We start from the raw sequence: 18,324 nt of genomic DNA, 5'->3' as shown, positions 1-18,324 counted from the left end.
TGAGAGAACCTACACGAGGAGCTGCCCCACTAGACCTGCTGTTCACAAACAGAGAAGGTTTGTTGGGAGATGTGGAGGTTGGCGGCTGTCTTGGACACAGTGGCCACGAAATGGTAGAGTTCTCAATTCTTGGTGGAGCCAGGAGTGGGAGCAGCAAAACTGCTACCTTGGACTTCCAGAGGGTGGACTTGGAATTATTCAAGAGACTAGTAGGGGAAGTCCCCTGGGATTCAGTCTTAGAGAGTAAAAGGATCAAGGATGGCTGGTTGCTCTTCAAGAAGGAAGTCTTAAGGGCTCAGGAGCAGGCTGTCCCCCTGAGCTGCAAAATGAGTCAGCGGGAAAGAAGACCGGCATAGATGAATAGGGAGCTGTTCTTGAGGCTCCAGGAGAAAAAGAGAATCTACCTCCCACGGAAGAAGGGACAGGCAACTCAGAAGGAATACAGAGAAGTTGTTTTTTCAGAAAGGCAAAAGCCCAGCTTGAACTCAGTCTGTCCTCTGGGGTAAAAAGGAGCAAGAAACTCTTTTCAAATACATCAACAGTAAGAGAAGGACAAAGGAGAATATCCACTGTTTACTGGATGAGGCTGGAAATGTGACCACTGAGGGTAAGGAAAAGGCAGAGGTCCTGAATGCCTTCTTTACGTCTGTCCTTAAAGATCAGACCAGTTATCCTCAGGGTACTCCACACTCTGACCTGGTAGTCTTGGCTGCAGAGCAGACTAAAGCCCCTGTGATGCTGGTAGAAACAGTCAGAGACTTACTACTCCAGCTGGACTGCCACAAGTCCATGGGGCTGGATGAGATTCACCGGAGATTGCTGAGGGAATTGGTGGAGGTGATAGCCAATCCGCCTTCCATCATCTATCTGAGTATATCAAAGAATCTCCCCTCTCATTTTTATAATCAGATGGAGGCACCTTGATATGTGCATAAGGTGGGAAGAAAAGGTTGTATCAAATTTAATGAATACAAACTCAGAGCTGCGTCTTCAGGAAACAGTAGGAAAAGGTCTACTATTTGCATGTAATTGGAAAGCTTGGATATGTGCAGAGGACTTCCAAAAGGATCAGCAAGGATATTGCTTCAGCAGTTGAGAAAGTATGTTTTTTGTGTTACGTGAGAACCATAGTTGCAATTTATTCTGCTAACTTGGGAATGAAGAATAAAAGAGAATGGTAATAGAAGTTTAGTTATGAATGTATTGCATAACCTGGTCATAAAATACAATAGAGTAGTTCAGTAGGAAGGTGATAAAACGATAAAACCAGTGAAACCTGCATGCTTTGATGTAGTTCTAGCTGAATGCATACAAGTGTATTCCATAATATCAGCATCTGAAAGATGACACTGTATATGAATACATAGGTAAGTCTGTCCATCTAACATAACATGTAGCTAGCAGAGTCAGGTTTTCTTTGATTATTTTTTTTTCCTTTTTATCTTTTAAGCCCAATTTTCCTTCATATCTTTCAGATTCCTACTCCTTCTCTTGATGGAAGTAAGGAAAGTATTGAAGAACTCTGAGTGGGTTCCATGATTGTACCCTGTTTGAGAATCAAGTTGGTCGCACTTCATCAGAATTCACATTCAGTTAATCAGAAAGAAAATTAATGGAGAATGCTGTCGAGTATGCAGGTCCAACTTCCAAATTTGCATAATGTTGCAACTCATACTGATTTTGCTTCAAGTTTTGATAAGCTGTATTTTTGCACTTGTAGTTTGGAACGTTTTGCTTGAATATTTGTACTTTTATTTTTGTTCATTTTTGGGAATAACTGATTACAGAAATAACAGAAGATGCATTTTGTTTCTACTGGAATAAAAGGATGAATTAAATCATTGTTTGCTACCTAATTTTTAAACCTAAATTATGACATGTCTGTGAAAGGCATTATTATTAAGTAAAGAGGTGAACTAGGGTTTACAAGCATGTTTCATTGTTGCACTTTTGTTTATTTCACTTCTATCATCTGACAGATATATATGTATATTTTTTAGATGCTGGACCAATGAGGGGAAGTCTGCTTAGATGCTAGACTTTAAACATAGTACCAGTATATATTTTTTTACAATATTATTGAAATCATTATACTGATTGAAAGCAAAGTTAAGGTTAATAGGTTAGCTAGTAACCTATTACTAGTGTTTACATAAATGTGACGCTACTACTACCTATGTGTACCTTTTTTCATGTTCTCTTGCAGGTTTTTACAGTGTCCTTTCCAAGGAACTAAAATAACAATTCTCTGCTATATCTGATACTGTGTAATCCACTTTTGCTGAAGTGCATTGTTCCTTTATTAATTTTTACTTGTTTTGTTTTGTTGTTTTTTTTTTTAATCTTGATTTTTGTTGTGCTTTAACATGACGTCTCTGTCATTTTCTAGTTCATTTGCAACAGAAGCTTGATATGTAGTCATTAACTGTCTTGATTTTTTTTTTATTTTTTTTTTTAAATAATAGCCTATCTGTTTGAGCCAAGTAAACAGTTCATTCTTGCCTTTTCTTGTATAGAACTGAGACATTCTCCCTAGATGATTTAAATTTAATATCTAATAAGCTGCACACATCTGTACTGACTAGGTATCCATTTTGTTTGAAATACAAACATTTATACATGCACTTTAATTTAGTAAAATTAGCATTAAAATGTTTAAACCAGTGGACCTGTTTGTTTCATATCAGGTTAAATTCTTATGTAAAGTGGCCCAAATGGAACATTATAATTGTCTTTCTTCTCAGGTGACTATCATATGTATGCCTTTAAATATTTTTCCTGGATTACCTGTTTGTTTTTGTGTTGCAAATGCTGTATTAAAAAATAACAAGAACAAAAAACACCAACAAACCAAAATCAACAATGTTGTTTTATCATTAAATTTCTTATTAATATAGCAGATAAAAGTAAAATAGTATTAAAAAATATAACTATTTCATAGCCTTTTTTGTTCACAAATTTATTACTGAATAATTTATTACTGAGGTAATAACTGACTTCATCCTCTTCCCACTCCCCTCAGAAATATCTTTAAGGATCATTTTCTTCTCAGTCTTTTGTGTATTAGTGTTAATCAGTAATTCTGCTAATTCTGCTTCATATCTTTTTAGTCATGGGAAGGAGTAATAAACGTTACTGTGCATATGTTTCTGTGTTTATTTCTCCATTTTTCTAATCCCTTGGATCCTAAGCAGACATTTAGTGTGCCAATCTCGATACCCTCATACAAGATATTTCCCTCTCTACTCTGCTCTTGTGAGGCCCCATCTGGAGTACTGTGTCCAGGTGTGGAGCCCTCAGTACAAAAAAGATATGGAGATTTTGGAAAGGGTCCAGAGGAGGGCCACGAAGATGATCAGGGGGCTGGAGCACCTCCCCTATGAGGACAGGCTGAGGGAGTTGGGTTTGTTCAGCCTGGAGAAGAGTAGGTTGCGGGGTGACCTCATTGCAGCCTTTCAATACCTGAAGGGAACTTACTCCCAGGAGGGGAGTAAACTCTTCGAAAGGGCTGACAATAGCAGGACTAGGGGAAATGGTTTTAAGTTAAAAGAGGGAAGATTTAGGTTGGATGTTAGGGGGAAGTTCTTTACTAGGAGAGTGGTTAGGTCCTGGAACAGGCTGCCCAGGGAGGTTGTGGATGCCCCGTCCTTGGAGGTGTTCAAGACCAGGTTGGACGGGGCTCTGGGCAACCTGATCTAGTAAAGGCATATGTTTGGTGGCCCTGCTAGGCAGGGGGGTTGGAACTACATGATCCTTGAGGTCCCTTCCAACCCGGGTCATTCTGTGATTCTGTGATTCTGTATTATCTCTATATCTCAGTAAACATACTGAAAATCTGCCACATAGTTAAATAAAGATGTCTTAGGGCGCTTCTAAAAAGATTCTTAAGGGAGTTTTTAAAAAGTTTTATGTATGCCAGTAATATTGCTTAGACATCTACAAGTGCTTGGTTAAAAGCAACTGATATTTTAAAGTTGCCATTCTTAATTCTGTGTGGAAGATCACTGTAATAGTACAGTGGTAAAATATAATTTAAACATGAAGGTGTGGAGCACTTGGAACAGATCCAGAGGAGGGCCACTAAGATGATCAGAAGGCTGGAGCACCTCTCCTATGAAGAAAAGTTGTGGGAACTGGGCTTGTTTAGCTTGGAGAAGGCTCATTGTGGCCTTCCAGTACTTGAAGGGAGTGTATAAACAGGAGAGGAAACAGCAGTTTACAAGGGTGGATAGCGGTAGGACAAGGGGGAATGGTTTTAAACTGAGACAGGGCAAGTTTAGGTTAGAGGAAGTTTTTCACAGAGTGTGGTGGCGCACTGGAACAGGTTGCCCAAGGAGGCTGTGGGTACCCCATCATTGGACGCATTCAAGGCCAGGCTGGATGTGGTCTGGTGGTTGGTGACCCTGCACATAGCAGGCAGGTTGAAACTAGATGATCATTATGGTCTTTTTCAACCCAGGCCATTCTATGATTCTATGATAAAACTATTTGAAAAATAAATTAGCTTCAGAAAGGGTGATACATATGCACACACCATTTAGTCTGCAAATCTCTTCTTAACTTGACCCTAAAGCAAAAGAGCAATGATTTATTTGTTCTCTTGTTTAAACAATGTCTGTTCTCATTCTTTATTTGATCTTTCTAATCAGTTTTTCATTTAGTTGCTCAGTTCAGTAACGCAAAACAAACAAACAACAAAACAAAACGAAACCCCAACCAAACAGATATACTAAATAAAAAGGTGGTGGCTTTTGTTTTAAAAATATTATCTATGTAATTCACTATATTATGAAGTGTATTTATATCTGCAAAATAGGATACATAGGTCACTCCAAAAGTAATGCCTCCTGGTTATTTTGATGTAAAGTGTAAAAGATACAAAGCTGAAAGTAGCACTATTTCATAGATAAAAATTGTCAGCTCCAAAACTACTTTTCAGAACAGTCACCACTATTAACTATGCCAGCAATGAATGAAAGCCTGTGTGCTGCATTCCTAAACATCTGTACCAGTGCAGGTAGCCCACTGCCTCACTGCACTCACATCCACTGTTTGATCTCCAAAAACACTCAATGGGCAAGCATCAAAGAATGTCACTGGGTGCCATTTTTTCAGCATGGAGGAATTCAGTGGCATATCCTTGCTTCATATGCACTTCCACTTCAGATGCCATATTCACAGACTGCCCATCTGCTGCCGTCTGTCACAAGGCAACAACATGTAATGGAACATTGGTGGGAAGGTTCAACTCTACTGCCAGAATCCAACTCTGCTATTGTGGACCAGTGTTATGAAACTGGAGGCATTGCTTTCAGAACAGCTCTCAGCATTTCTGCTTCCAAGTTTCCAAAGATAACTCCTATGTGAAGTTGCCTTTTGAAAACAGTATAAGATACAAATATACATGTAATCTTAGGATAAATTTTTGTATGCTTTTGGTGACACTTTTAAGAATTAGTTATTGATATAACTGCTAGATATGAATGTTCTTCCATGGCTTTACTGTCACATCTCACACCAGGAGTGTGATCTAATTTTATATCAAGAGTTTGGGTGACATGGGTAGGAAAAGCCAAATGTGACAGAAGTAGAATGCAGCTGTCTAATGAAAATCCACTTTAATGTGAATAAAATATAACTTGCTAAAATCATATTGCACATACACATGTTTTAATATAGCTCCCTGTGTGTAGTTTAACGCTCTTGCTTTTCATGGGTGTTAGGTGTATAGTACTTTGCTATTTTTGGGTACTTACTAATATTATAGAAATAGGTATGTGTAAGTTAGTGGAATTGATATTGAGCAGAGATGACCAAAGAGAGTTTTAATTTTTTTTGAAAGTAAGTATTTATTTATTTATTTCATAACGTCAGGTTTGCTCTCTAGTGTCACAGACATCATGGAGGCATTGCTGCAAATGCCCAATATACACTGCAGGGTACATGATGTTTCACTTTCCTCTATTTGTTTATTTTTGTTGCTCTTTGTTTTTAAATCAAACTGGCAAAATGAACATGCCATCTTTACAAAGCTGCAGTGGAGTCACTGGTGCTCTGCAGGAGCTTGTATCTTTTTTTGATCCTGCAAATTCTGAAGGTATATACAGAGGCACATCAGTGCAAGATATGAAATGTTTTCTTGTTCATAATTAAAGTTGGAAAACACTTGAAGCAGAAAACTGTTAAGATCAACAGAAATACAATTCAGATTTAAAGTTTGGGAGAGCCCTCAAATAAAGAAGAGAGAAGTACTTGTCAGCATTAGTTCAAAAAATCTAATGTCTTGGATAATTTTCAAGTTACTCTGAATTTACAGAGACATATCAGTGACCCTTTGCATATGGATTGATTGAAAGGAAGATTTTTCTTTGCTTGCATTTAAAGTCATCCCTGTAATAGCTGTTTCTGAGTAGAAGAGAGCATTCAAAGATGTCCCTTTTGCAATGCTTTGTGTGCTGTGTGTGAAAGTAGTTCGTATTGCAGTTTGATGGCTTCATGGCCTGAGCCTTTCACTAGCTGGTTCCAGTTTGATAGCATTCAAACAAAATAGCAAGTCTAAGGGGAGTCTAGGTTCTCCTCTGCATTTACTTTAAAATCTCTACAAGGAACCATGTTGGACACTGAAATCTATACTGAGTCTGTGAAATAATAAACCAGTGACTCAAGCCAATAGCTGTGCACTTTAGGTGTTTAAAAACAGACTTAGCTACGTGTTGTGAGAATATAACTGATTCGATAGCAAGAGAACTACAAGTCTTAACAGGAAATTGTTTCTTTCTGTCTTTGACTTCTAGTCTAGAAAGCAGTCAAAAAAAGGACCTAAGTGGGATAACCATATAATTTCAGCTCAGTGGTTGTAGCAATCAGAGAATGCATAGCAGTTACAATTCTGTGATGAAATGCTTGCAAAAAATATTGATGTATTTTAATATGTTCTTGCTTTTTGCAATATTTGCATATTTTCCAGTGAAAGACGTTTTGTTTTCTCTAAGATGCTATTATCCTGAGCATTAATGGGTTTCCAGCTATTAAGATATAAACACGTAACTTTAGTATATAACTACAAAGTTTAAAAATCTTTATGAACCATCTCAAGGGCATACTAAGAATGCACCCACAGTAGATGGACTCATTTTCTTGTAATTTACTAAAAATTCTGATATGAGGGTGGTTGTCATGTGGAAAGTATATTAGTCCCTGCTGTTGCCTTGTATACATCAGATTGTTACTTAAAAGTTTGTAACATATGAAGTGATGTTGGCTTATGCTTCTTATGTTGGAGCTAAGTCATGATGTAAGTACAGGAACCCTGAAAACAAACAATACAGTAATAAATTTAGATGTTGCATAACAATGTATCTTAAGTACTTTTGTAGGTGAGATGTCATCTAGAGTCATCTTCAGTAGAATTGGTTTCAGTTTGTGACAGCTGTCTAGAAGTATATTGACTTGGAACTTTCTCTGAAAAGTAAAGCCTAATTGATAGCAAATCCTGAAGCAACTAGCTTGATCTCATTCTGTGGAGATGCAGTTTTTTGTAAAAGCAACTGGACTTCTTAGTACTTTTCAAAATGCTTCAAGTCATGGAACAATAATCTGACTTGGTTTTGTTTTTGCTTTTTCTTACAGAATGAGAGAAGCAAAGGAACTGCTACTGATTTCTATAGTGTAATTTGATCAAAATGATTTTGGCACTAGAAGGCTGAATGTTCTTGCTTCTTATGGAAACATTATAAATAACAAATTACTAAGGTTTTGCAAAACTTAACCACCAGTGTGAAACATGGAGATGCAACTAGACCCCATGAAGGATGACTTGCCCTTAATGGCCAACACTAGCCACATGCTTGTAAAGCACTATGTACTGGACTTGGATGTGGATTTTAAAAGCCAAGTTATAGAAGGAACCATAGTTTTATTTTTGGAGACGGGTAGCAGATACAGGAAAGCCAGCAGTATTGGTAAAGAAGGCTGCCAGTCACACCTTAACAAAATCTGTGAAACTGGGACATCAGAACCCTGCCGTGTTTCTGTGTCAAATGCAAGTGTCTTTTCATCTGAAGTGGAATGTAGTGATTTTGCTGTCTGTAGTGAAGGTGAAAAAGATACTTCGGATAAAAATGGTAACCATAGCAACAAGGAACAAGCTTCTGAGATTTCTGGTTCAAAGAACTGTTGTGACACAGAGAGCCATGGGAACAAGGATTTTCTGCTGGTATTGGACTGCTGTGATTTATCTGTGCTAAAGGTTGAGGAGGTAGATATTGCTGCCGTGTCAGGCATTGAGAAATTTGCCATGTCTGCTGAACTAATTGATGTTTCAAAGGAGCTGGAAAATCTCAGAAATCAGATTGTACACAAACTTGTGACTTTACCTTCGGATCGCTGTCAGGAACAGCTATACTATTACACTTGCTGCAGCCAGGCACCTGGATGTGGAGAGCTTGAGTTTACTGCTGGCAGCTGGAGCTTGGAGATAAGGAAACCTGGAGTTCAGACTCCAGCAGATTTTCCTCATGCTATAAGAATACAATACAAAACCAGGCCTGATGGAAGATCTGTTACATGGACTACAGACCAGAGTGGCAGGTATGTAAATTAGCTGAAAGGTTCTGCACTTGTTAATTGTAAACACAGGTGTGAGAATGTTCATTTATATATTGCTGAGAAGCTCTGTGAAGACGATGAGCATTCCCTTCCTCTCTATCTCTGGTGTACTTGGTTTGAATCCTACTGCTATCTTTCAGGGTAACAGATAAATTGTGCTCTGGAAACTTTGTAGCACTTTCAGGCCTCGAGCCTGTTTAAATGATTGTGCTTCCTCATACTAAAGGGGAATACATAATTACTGAGTATTGGAGTAACTGTGTGAAGGGAATAGGAGATTATCATTTTGAGAAAAGAAGATATTCTGTGACAAGTTATTTTCATTTTAGTTCTTTCCATTCCTTTTCCTTTCTAGCTTAAACAACAGTTCATACCGCATAAAAATCAACATGCTGTACATTTAATAGAATTTATTCACAGCTAGTCTTTTATCAACACAGTCTTTTCCTCATAAATCTCTCACAATAAACTTTTAAAATCTTCTTTACCTGTTATGTAAGATACATTGATGTTGGCAAATGAGCTGCTTTTTTTTTAATCTGGCTTCTATGAAAGTACACAGTGCTACACAGAAATCTTCAAGATAAGATCTTTGTATGAGGGGATCCACAATTCACTCTTGACTTACACAACTTATCTGTAATGTTCAAAGGTGGGTTTTAATAGCTACCATTTTTTTAGTCTTTGATACTTTGAAATCGGGGGCAAAGTTGGAAGATGATGTAGAAATTGTGTCTAGGTTAATACTTGCTTTTCATTCCTAAAGTAGTGATGTATGGTTGCCTTTCATTTCAGTTATGCTAACATAAACTAAGACTTCATTCAGAAGCACCTATGTCTAGTGTTTAGTTTATTCTACTGGTAAACTGTGATCAGCATCAAGCCCGGTAGTTAATTTGTAGTTAGTGGTTAATATTCATTGATTTCTACTCTTCTCCTTCTCTCCACACTCCTCAATAAATTATTAACAATATAAGTGCAGGAAGTTTAATGCAAGATAATTGTTAGTTACAGAAATTCCGAATTTTGACTGTGGCCTTCTCTTGACCCACTCCAACAGTTCTACATCATTCTTGTGCTGAGAACATAGTACTCCAGATGGGGCTTCGGGAAGGCAGAGCAAAATCTGGGGGTGTCAGGTGTCCACATCAGGCTGGATCTCATTGGCAAGGAGAGAGAAACAATTCCTTAGCTATTTATAACTAAGATTTTCAAATGTTTATTTAGAATTGTGTAAGTCCTTTATATTCTAGAGGGAGATCAGAAGACCATCTGAAGGTTGCAAAATTACTTGTGCTGTCCTTAATGACTGGCACTTAGGAACAAAGCATTACATTTAGCTATTGTGACGTGTGAAATGGGGAAACAAATCAAAACTCTAGTTCACGTGAGTCAGATAACCAAGAAAGAAACACAGATTTCAGAATGGAGAATGGAAAATCCATCTGTATCATTGTTGATATGCTTAAGAAAACTTTCTTCTGTTTGTAAACATTGAGGCTGACAACTGTATGATTTTTTTAAATCACTATTGCAGAAATAGAGCAAGTAGGAACTCTCCTATTTTCTCAGTCATTAATCAGTTATTTTCAGTCTTTGTTACCATTTTAACAGGAACAGCTATGAAATAAATTTTGTGTAAAGGGAATTAGATATCACTGGCATCAGATGAAAAGAATTGGTTGGCATGAAATGTTGAAGTTGAGTTAGCAAAGGGTCAGCGGATAAGGAAGATGCCTAAGAGAATGTTAGAGGAACTGCAAAAAGAGCAATGACAAGGGAGACTGCTACATGGAAAGCTAAAAAGAGACTAAAGCTGGCAGGGAAGAAATGCTTTCTTTTGATTGTATATACTTGTAAGGCAAGTGAACTAGCGTGCATCTCCTTACTAGAAGAAGAAATTTAAAAAGTCAAGATTTATTGAGACTGTAACTGAGTAAGGCACAGCACTAGTTCTAATGCTGTTTGGATGAGCCATCAAGTAATGGCAATGAAAGCACTAATGAGATGACAGTAGAGAAGTGTCATAAATACTAGTGAAGGCTGCAGTGTAATCCTTAGAAGATTCTCAGAAGCCTTTCTTGGCCTTATGGTTTCAGCTTACAGTTATTGTCTGAGACTGAAAAGCTAATGCAGAAAATTCTTTTGTTGTTTATGTAAAAATTATTGTAGTATTTTTGCTTTTCTTTATCTTGTCTTAAATGGCTTGAATGGTAGTTTGGTTCTTGTCAAACAAGTTTGAAACGTAGCTGAGAAAGTATGAAAGCAATACAACAGTATGTTTGATCTTTGACAGAAAACACAATTGAGTCTTTTTTTGTAACTCTGCATCCCATCTCATTTCCTTCCATTTAGGCCATGTGTTTATACAATGGGATCACCGATAAACAACAGAGCCCTTTTCCCATGCCAAGAACCACCCATTGCCTTGTCAACATGGCAAGCATCAGTCCGAGCATCTGCAGGCTTTGTTGTATTGATGAGTGGTGAAAACTCAGCAGACCCAGTCCAGCTTCAAGAAGGTGAAATTTATTTTCTACAGCAGTGTTTTCAATAGTTTTATAATTGGAGATACAGCTTAAGTAGTGACGTGATTTTTGAAAAGCCCTTAAAGGATATCTACAAGTAATCTCTATGTGGGGGATCCTGAGGTGGTTGCCCATTCAGGGTCTCAGTAAGAAACTGTAAGAATTTATGGATATTTTACAGACCTAGATTTATTTTTTATTTTTTCCAAACCTAGATTTCACTTGTTCTAAAATGACTTTATTGTAATTACTTTGTAGTTGAATGTTTGACAGATAAAGTACTGAATCAGGCTCTTGACAAATCCAAGCCTTGATTAATTAAGCTTTTGGTTTCTTCAGTCCACTTGTAGGTTAGTATGGCAATGATTAAGATCTGCCACAGTGTTTTATCTGTTTCCTGATATATACTGAGTGGATGAAGAATATCAGTTCTGTACTCTGAAATTCTGGTATTTGTTTTTTTGTGTTGGTTTTGTGTTTGTTTTTTGTTTGTTTGTTTGTTTTTTAATTTGTAGATAAAACTACCTGCAACTGAGAGCAAGTAACCATTTTTCATTTTTATTCTGTATTATTCATTCTTTAGACCTCTGTCTGCACAGATAAAGAAGTTTTTATGGCAGTTATCTAAATAATACAAAGTATGTCTTGCCATCATTAGGGTTGAACTTGTTTGAGAAGCAGGGTCAGTATTTTCTAGTGTAAGTAGTTTTGTTGTCAAGCCTTTAAATATGAAGCCTGCTTTATGAAAGTGGTACTCATTGATGTTCAGTGAGAAGTCTCAATAATACTAGTAGTTAGAATCATCCTTCCTTAACTAGGCCTACTTTAAGTACTGATTGGTCCAGTGCTAGTACTGGGAGAGAAGTTCTAGATTTCTATTTTATTCCCACTTTCTCCCTGACACACAAAGTAAACTGGATTCATACAGCATCACTGCTGCATTAATCAGCATTAATTATTTAATTATTGGAGCTGCAGAAAGTGCAAGCTGTATTCAGGCTGCAGACAGAAGGAGAGCTTAACTCATGCACATAGAAATGAAAATAAGCTGAATGGGAACTTTCTGTGGGGCACATACAGCATCCATCTGGTGGCTGTGTACACTGGTTTTTAAAAGTTTTTTAATTTTAAATCCCAAAATAAATGTATACATTTCCCTTTGCAAAGAAGAAAGTTGTTGCTCCTTATGTTTGGACAAGACCCACCACTCCATAGTTATATACTGTAGTTGTAAAAAAATGAAATAAGGATGATAAGTGCATGTAACTCACCCATTCTGATAAAAGAAGCTCTTAGAACTCAAGGAAAGCCAGCCTCCAGTTGAACTGTTTTGGAAGTCTCAGTCCTGAAGTAATTTAAAATTTTAATACTTAGAATAATTACAATGATTACAAGACAGGATCCAACCCTTACAGCAGTTATTTTCCACCATAAATCTGTCTTCAGAAATGACTAGCTCTTTTTACTTACTTATTCCTGTTCTGACGAATTGCTTTGCACAGTTTCAGCCTTTCTCCAATTCACCCCTCATGTGAAGTTTAATAGTTGTTTTTTAGCTACTGCTGTAGTGAACTCACATTTGTATAATCCTTCAAAACTGTTCATAGCTCATATTGATAAAATAAATTAATTTCTCAACACTTGCAAAAAGGGGGTGATGCCTATATTTAGAGAAGGACAAAACATAATGAAGCATTTGGATACGGAAAAGGAGCTCAGGAGTACTTTTGATGTTTAAAATTTTACTTCCTTTTGACCAGAAGAATTGTAGACTATATAGTAGTTTTCTGCAAAGGCTTTATATCCTGTGAAAAGATTGTTTAATGAAATCTTATGGAAAAGGTTAGAATTAGGTGTTTCTGGGAAAAACAATCTTCCCCTCTGAAGGGTCAAATTTATTTTTGAGAGGGGAATAATGAATAGAAGTCCAATTGATTTGAGAGCCATCAGCTTACATTGGATTATTTGATTATTTTGATCATATGTGAAGCATGTTTCAAGCCATGACTCTTCTGCTGAAATATGGAAAACTGACATGATGAGCTTCTCACTAACTTGGGCAGTAGTGTTTTCCTGACATGGTACTGAGAAAGTGTTCTTGATTTGAGGCTAGGACAACAGTTCTGCTGTTATTGTATTATTTATTTTTACTTACACTCCTGTCTTGCTGATGAGTTATTACCTGTACCTCAGTGATGTCTGTATGGTCTAAACTATTAGGAAGAAAAAGGATTCTTATGTGAATTTCTAGAAATAGAAACCTGTGGAAGATTTTCAGGCAACGTAAATGGGCTTAGGCCGGTTAAAATAAATATTCTCTTAGATCAATTCACTAGTTGAAAAGTCTGTACTGTGAAATAATTATTTCCTCAATAACATTGTTATATGTCTCTAGTTTAAAGAGTCCATTAAATATGTATAGTGGTATTATGAAAAAAACTAATTCTGGGGAAAACTATTTTTAAAATGCAGTTGATGGAGTGTTGAAAATGACATCAGTGTACCATATCATTAGTGATAGGATTGGGACTTAGTGGCCCAAAGTCAGCCTGTCACCATGTGGAGAATATAAGGGTTTTTTGTTTAAATCCTTGTAGTAGTTGTAATTGGTAATTCTTGTGTCAACATAAAAATAAATAATTATATAAAGCTTTATTTTTCCAAAACCAATCCACTATATATCCTTTCCTAAGAACCCCATGAAAGTAAGAAGTCTTTTCTTCCCTTGGTTAAGAAGGGGACACTATAGATGTGGTGTTTGTGTGAAATACAAGCCATGGTACAAAATGCTATTAACTTCAGTAGAGAATCTTCCTATTTGATGTGTACTACTTTCTCTTACCCTAGAGGTGGTGCTGTCTACAAGGAAGCCACTGGTAAGCAGAGGACAGTCAGGAGAAAGGAAGAAGGGGGAAAAGGAACAGAATGAAGCTTGTCATCCCAGTGTGTAGTGACGATGCAAGTAATGGAAAATGAAACAAATCACACTGGTCTGAAAAAATGTTAAAGAAAGGAAGTTATAGGAGAAAAGAGGCAGCTGGGAAGCAACCTTGCCAGTGAGAGTTAAACCTTATTTGGAACAGTACTTCATAGTGGTTGCTTTAGAGAAGTTTTGTGTACATGAAGATCATTTCAATCATTGATCAGTGAACACATTATAGAGAGAGCCTCAGTTATTGCCCTTATAATATGAGCTCACTTACATGGCTGAGTTAGGACCTCTTAAACAAAGTAAAATACAAAACAGAAATGCACTGAGAGTGGAAGCAGTGTTCTACATCCTAAGAAGTTTGTAAGGATGCAGCCTGGGAGTTTAGGGTTGGGACAGAGAAAGGCAAAGCACAGCAAGAGTGAAACTTGACAAGGAATGTGAAGAATACCAGGAAGGGTTTCTCCAGGTATAGAACACAGCAAAGGAAGACATAAGAAATATTAATCTCTGATGAGTGAGACAGGGAACTTGGCTACAACTGGCATGGAAAAGTCTATCATATTCAACAACTTTTTGGCTTCAGTCTTCACCAGCATTTGCTCTTACTATATCTCCCAGGTTTGGAGGTAGGAATTGGGGAAATTAAGTCCTACCCACTGTATGATGCTCTGAGACTATGTGAGGAACCTGAATGTCCACAAGTCCATTAAATCCAATGAGATGCATCCCAGAGTCTTAGAGGAACTGACAGATAAGGTTGCTAAACTGTTCTCCTTCATATTTGAAAAATTATGAAGTGCCCAGTGACTGGAAAAGGAGAAGTTCTGAGCTTAATTTCTAACTCCCTGGTTTGCACATCTATATCTTGTATTGCCAAGTCTGATCTGTAAGTACCAGTGTTGTTTGTTAAAACTTTTGTCAGTTTGGTACTGTCAAGAACACAAAGAAAAGAGTTTGTAATGTTTGTAATGTTGTATAGGCAAGACAAAATTATAAGGAAGTGATCCAGGGTTGACAGAATTAAATGTTAATCTTTTGTGTCTGAAGATGCTATTAGATTTCTCATCTGATACAATTCTTGGACAGTAACACCTCATTGTGTTAATAATATCTCAGTAACTACAGTTTTTTTTACAGCTGAATATACCAGCAGATAGAGGAGAGGTAAGGCCTTAAGTATAGAATCATTGAATGAAAGAATCACTAAGGTTGGAAAAGACCTCCAAGGTCATCCAAAATAACCATCCACCTGTCACCAATAGTTCTCAGTAAACCATGTTGCTCAGCACATCTAAACATTCCTTGAACACCTCCAGGGCCAGTGACTCCACCACCTCCCTTGGCAGCCCATTATAGTGCCTGACTACTCTTTTGGAAAAGTACTCTTTCCTAACATCCAGCCTGAATCTCCCCTGGTGCAACTTGAGGCCATTCTTCATCCTATCACTAGTTACATGGGAGAAGAGGCCGACCCCCAGCTCACAACCACCTCCCTTCAGGCTGTTATAGAGAATGATGAGGTCTCTCCTGAGCCTTCTCTTCTCCAGACTGAACAATCCCAGCTCCCTCAGCCACTCCTCATCAGGCCTGTGCTCCAGATCCGTTACCAGCTTCATTGCCCTTCTCTGGACATGCTCTGGGACTTTCATGTCTTTCTTGCAAATTAAGGGCCTAAAACTGAACACAGTACTTGAGGTGTGGCCACACCAGTGCTGAGTACAGATACAAGTAAATGATACTGAATCCATGGTGGTCACATATGACTGCTCTTATACGTCTCAATTATGCTTTTTTCTCTTCTTCAAGAAAAATACCAGGATGTAAGGAGAGAGATATGACCCAAAATCTCAAGTACACAAAAATATCTCGTCTTGACTGGGTGCTTTGACTGATGAATCTGCACAAATGTTCTTTTTATTGACAGGTATCATGAGCTGGTACTACTATGTAACTATGCCAATGCCAGCATCCACCTTCACTATTGCTGTGGGGTGCTGGCAGGAGGTTAAACGGCAATGTTTCACAGCTGCTATCCAGACAGAAGATGAGTTTTCTGTGCCATTTTCACAAGCTGATTTCAGGTTGGTGTTTGGAATATTGTTGAAAAGTGTCATTTTACTCCATGGTGACATTTTCACCATAGAAGGTGAAAATAAGCCATTTCAACACAGGAACTTCAAATTTTTTTCAAGAGTAAGGGTGTGGTTCTTTTTATGTAAAATCGAACTGCTTTCATGAGCAATAGCGCTAATCCAACTATTCTCTGGATTTGCATTTTACATCATGTGGTGCTTATTGCCCTGCCACAAGACTACCAGATTCTCCATTTTTTTATTACAGACTCTTTCTGTAAGATCCTCAGTGCTACTTATCTTGATCCATACTGGATATCTAGTGCCCAGTAGTGCCATAGTTCTTGGCCAATGCAAGTCCCTACTTCTCCTTTCTTGTACAGTCCATTGCATAGTTAGAGCTGGCCTTCACAATTGTTTGCCTGGGTTGGTGTGTAATGTTGCAGTGGTTCTGTGAAAGAATTTTGGAAATTCATTCAATTCAATGAAAAATAGCCAGTTGACCAGTACATGCAGTGGCTACTTTCTATCTTTAACAAAGCCTGTAGAAACGTAATTAGTTTGGATATATCTATCTCTCTTTTCAATATAGTCAAAAAGGTTCATTACATTTAAATTATTATGGGGTTGTCTGTCCCTTTTGATATTTGTAAAGGTGTGATCTCCCCTCAGTCTTCTTTTTTCCAGGCTGAACAGACCCAAATTACTCAGCCTTTCCTCAAAAGGGAGATGCTCTAGGCCCATTATCATCTTTGCGGTCCACCTCTGGATTCATTCCAGGAGATTGCCGTCTCCTGTGAATGAACATTATAATGTCATATAGTCCTTCCAATGATAACTGAAGTTGAAAATTAATTTTCTGGAGCAATGAAGCTTGATTGCACATGTCTTCACCTTAGTTAACAGAAATCTCAGACATAGCTCTTGATTCTCTGACATATTACAGTCAATTTTTCAAAGTCCTTAAGTACGTATGTATATATATATATATTTTGATCATGCAGTTAGAAACTTAGCTTGAAAAGGAAAGGTAAAGAGAATGTGGAAGGGAAGGGAAAGGAAGGGAAAGGAACCTTACTTATTACATATCTGTTTTAGGGCTAATACTGTGATATCATTAAGATTGTGTAAGTTTTTACCATTTTGATAAGAGCTGGTGAGGTTTTAGAAACTGAGGACATAATTGCTAGAATTCAAAATTAAAGGACTCCGATGACTTGCAGCTTGGCTAACATCAGTAACACATGCCTATTCAACCTTAAAAGCAGTTTATACATATGACAAGCTTTTAGAAATTATTCTCTGTTTATTCCTCTGCTATTTATTTGTTCATTATGTGACTGTCTATACAGAAGTACTCAGTAATTATTAACCACGTTTCTCTAATGTACAGGATATTCAGTAATTGATTTGATGCAGGATATTAATCTGACAGTATGTTTAATTTTTATTTTTTGGAAACTTGGAAAATGGGATTTTCTTTATCTTTCTGCAGCAAAAAAATACTGCAAATTCTAATCAGTGTGATAGTCATTGTTCTCATCTGTTTTTTGTTGAATAAATTGAGACAGTTGGGCTGATGTATCTGCAACAGGTGAACTTTCAAAGAAAAACTAACTCAAAAAGATTTTTTAAAAAAGCACATTTGGGTCTTAGAACAGTGAATATTCACTGTTATTTAAGTCATTAAGACTAAGTAACTAAAACAGTAGCAGAGGTTTCTAGAAAGTAATAATAAAGAGGATAAACTCTTGAGCAGCAGGAAAAAAGGATTTCTGAAAGAAATTAGTTAAATGTGTAATATAATTTATGTTCAGGCACCAGTGTGTTTGATGTGAAGAGACTGCATCAAAATAGTAAATGGAGCTAGAATGTAAGATAAGTTTCCTATCTTCATAATGACTAATTGGCAAATGTTAAGAGAATTGAAGTGCTGGCTTCTATGTTCCTGTTTAATCTCAACTCTGACAATTAAATACAAATTTATATTGTTTTAGAGTGAAAATATTCTGGTTCAGACCATCCTTGGGAGAAAAAAAAAAAAAGTGTTTAATGGTAGATAGATTTTTTCTCATATGTAATAAAAATCTACTTATTGTATGCAATGTGTTTGGTTGACACTTAGAAATTTTGGCACTTCTGAGAAACATAGTTCTTTTCTACATCTTATCATTTGTGTATCAGC

The 18,324-nt window shown here is 37.1% G+C and overlaps 1 protein-coding gene across 4 annotated transcripts in view; it reads left to right on the top strand.

Annotated features, from left to right (window-relative positions):
• Positions 1-18,324, top strand: part of AOPEP (aminopeptidase O (putative)) — a 175,551-nt gene that overhangs the window by 16,180 nt on the left and 141,047 nt on the right. For 2 of the 4 annotated variants that reach the window (XM_072359393.1, XM_072359394.1), the window contains 4 exons: positions 1,476-1,637; positions 7,630-8,589; positions 10,963-11,129; positions 15,992-16,148. In XM_072359393.1, coding sequence (XP_072215494.1) covers positions 7,784-8,589; positions 10,963-11,129; positions 15,992-16,148 — 1,130 coding nt within the window. In that variant the 5' untranslated portion in view covers positions 1,476-1,637; positions 7,630-7,783. The remainder of the gene's footprint in view (positions 1-1,475; positions 1,638-7,629; positions 8,590-10,962; positions 11,130-15,991; positions 16,149-18,324) is intronic. The other 2 variants (XM_072359395.1, XM_072359396.1) reach the window with 2 other exon arrangements.

The sequence above is a fragment of the Excalfactoria chinensis genome, chromosome Z (assembly GCF_039878825.1).
Source record: "Excalfactoria chinensis isolate bCotChi1 chromosome Z, bCotChi1.hap2, whole genome shotgun sequence".
NCBI classification, from domain to species: Eukaryota; Metazoa; Chordata; class Aves; order Galliformes; family Phasianidae; genus Excalfactoria; species Excalfactoria chinensis.
This window is presented reverse-complemented; position numbering and strand designations above follow the sequence as displayed.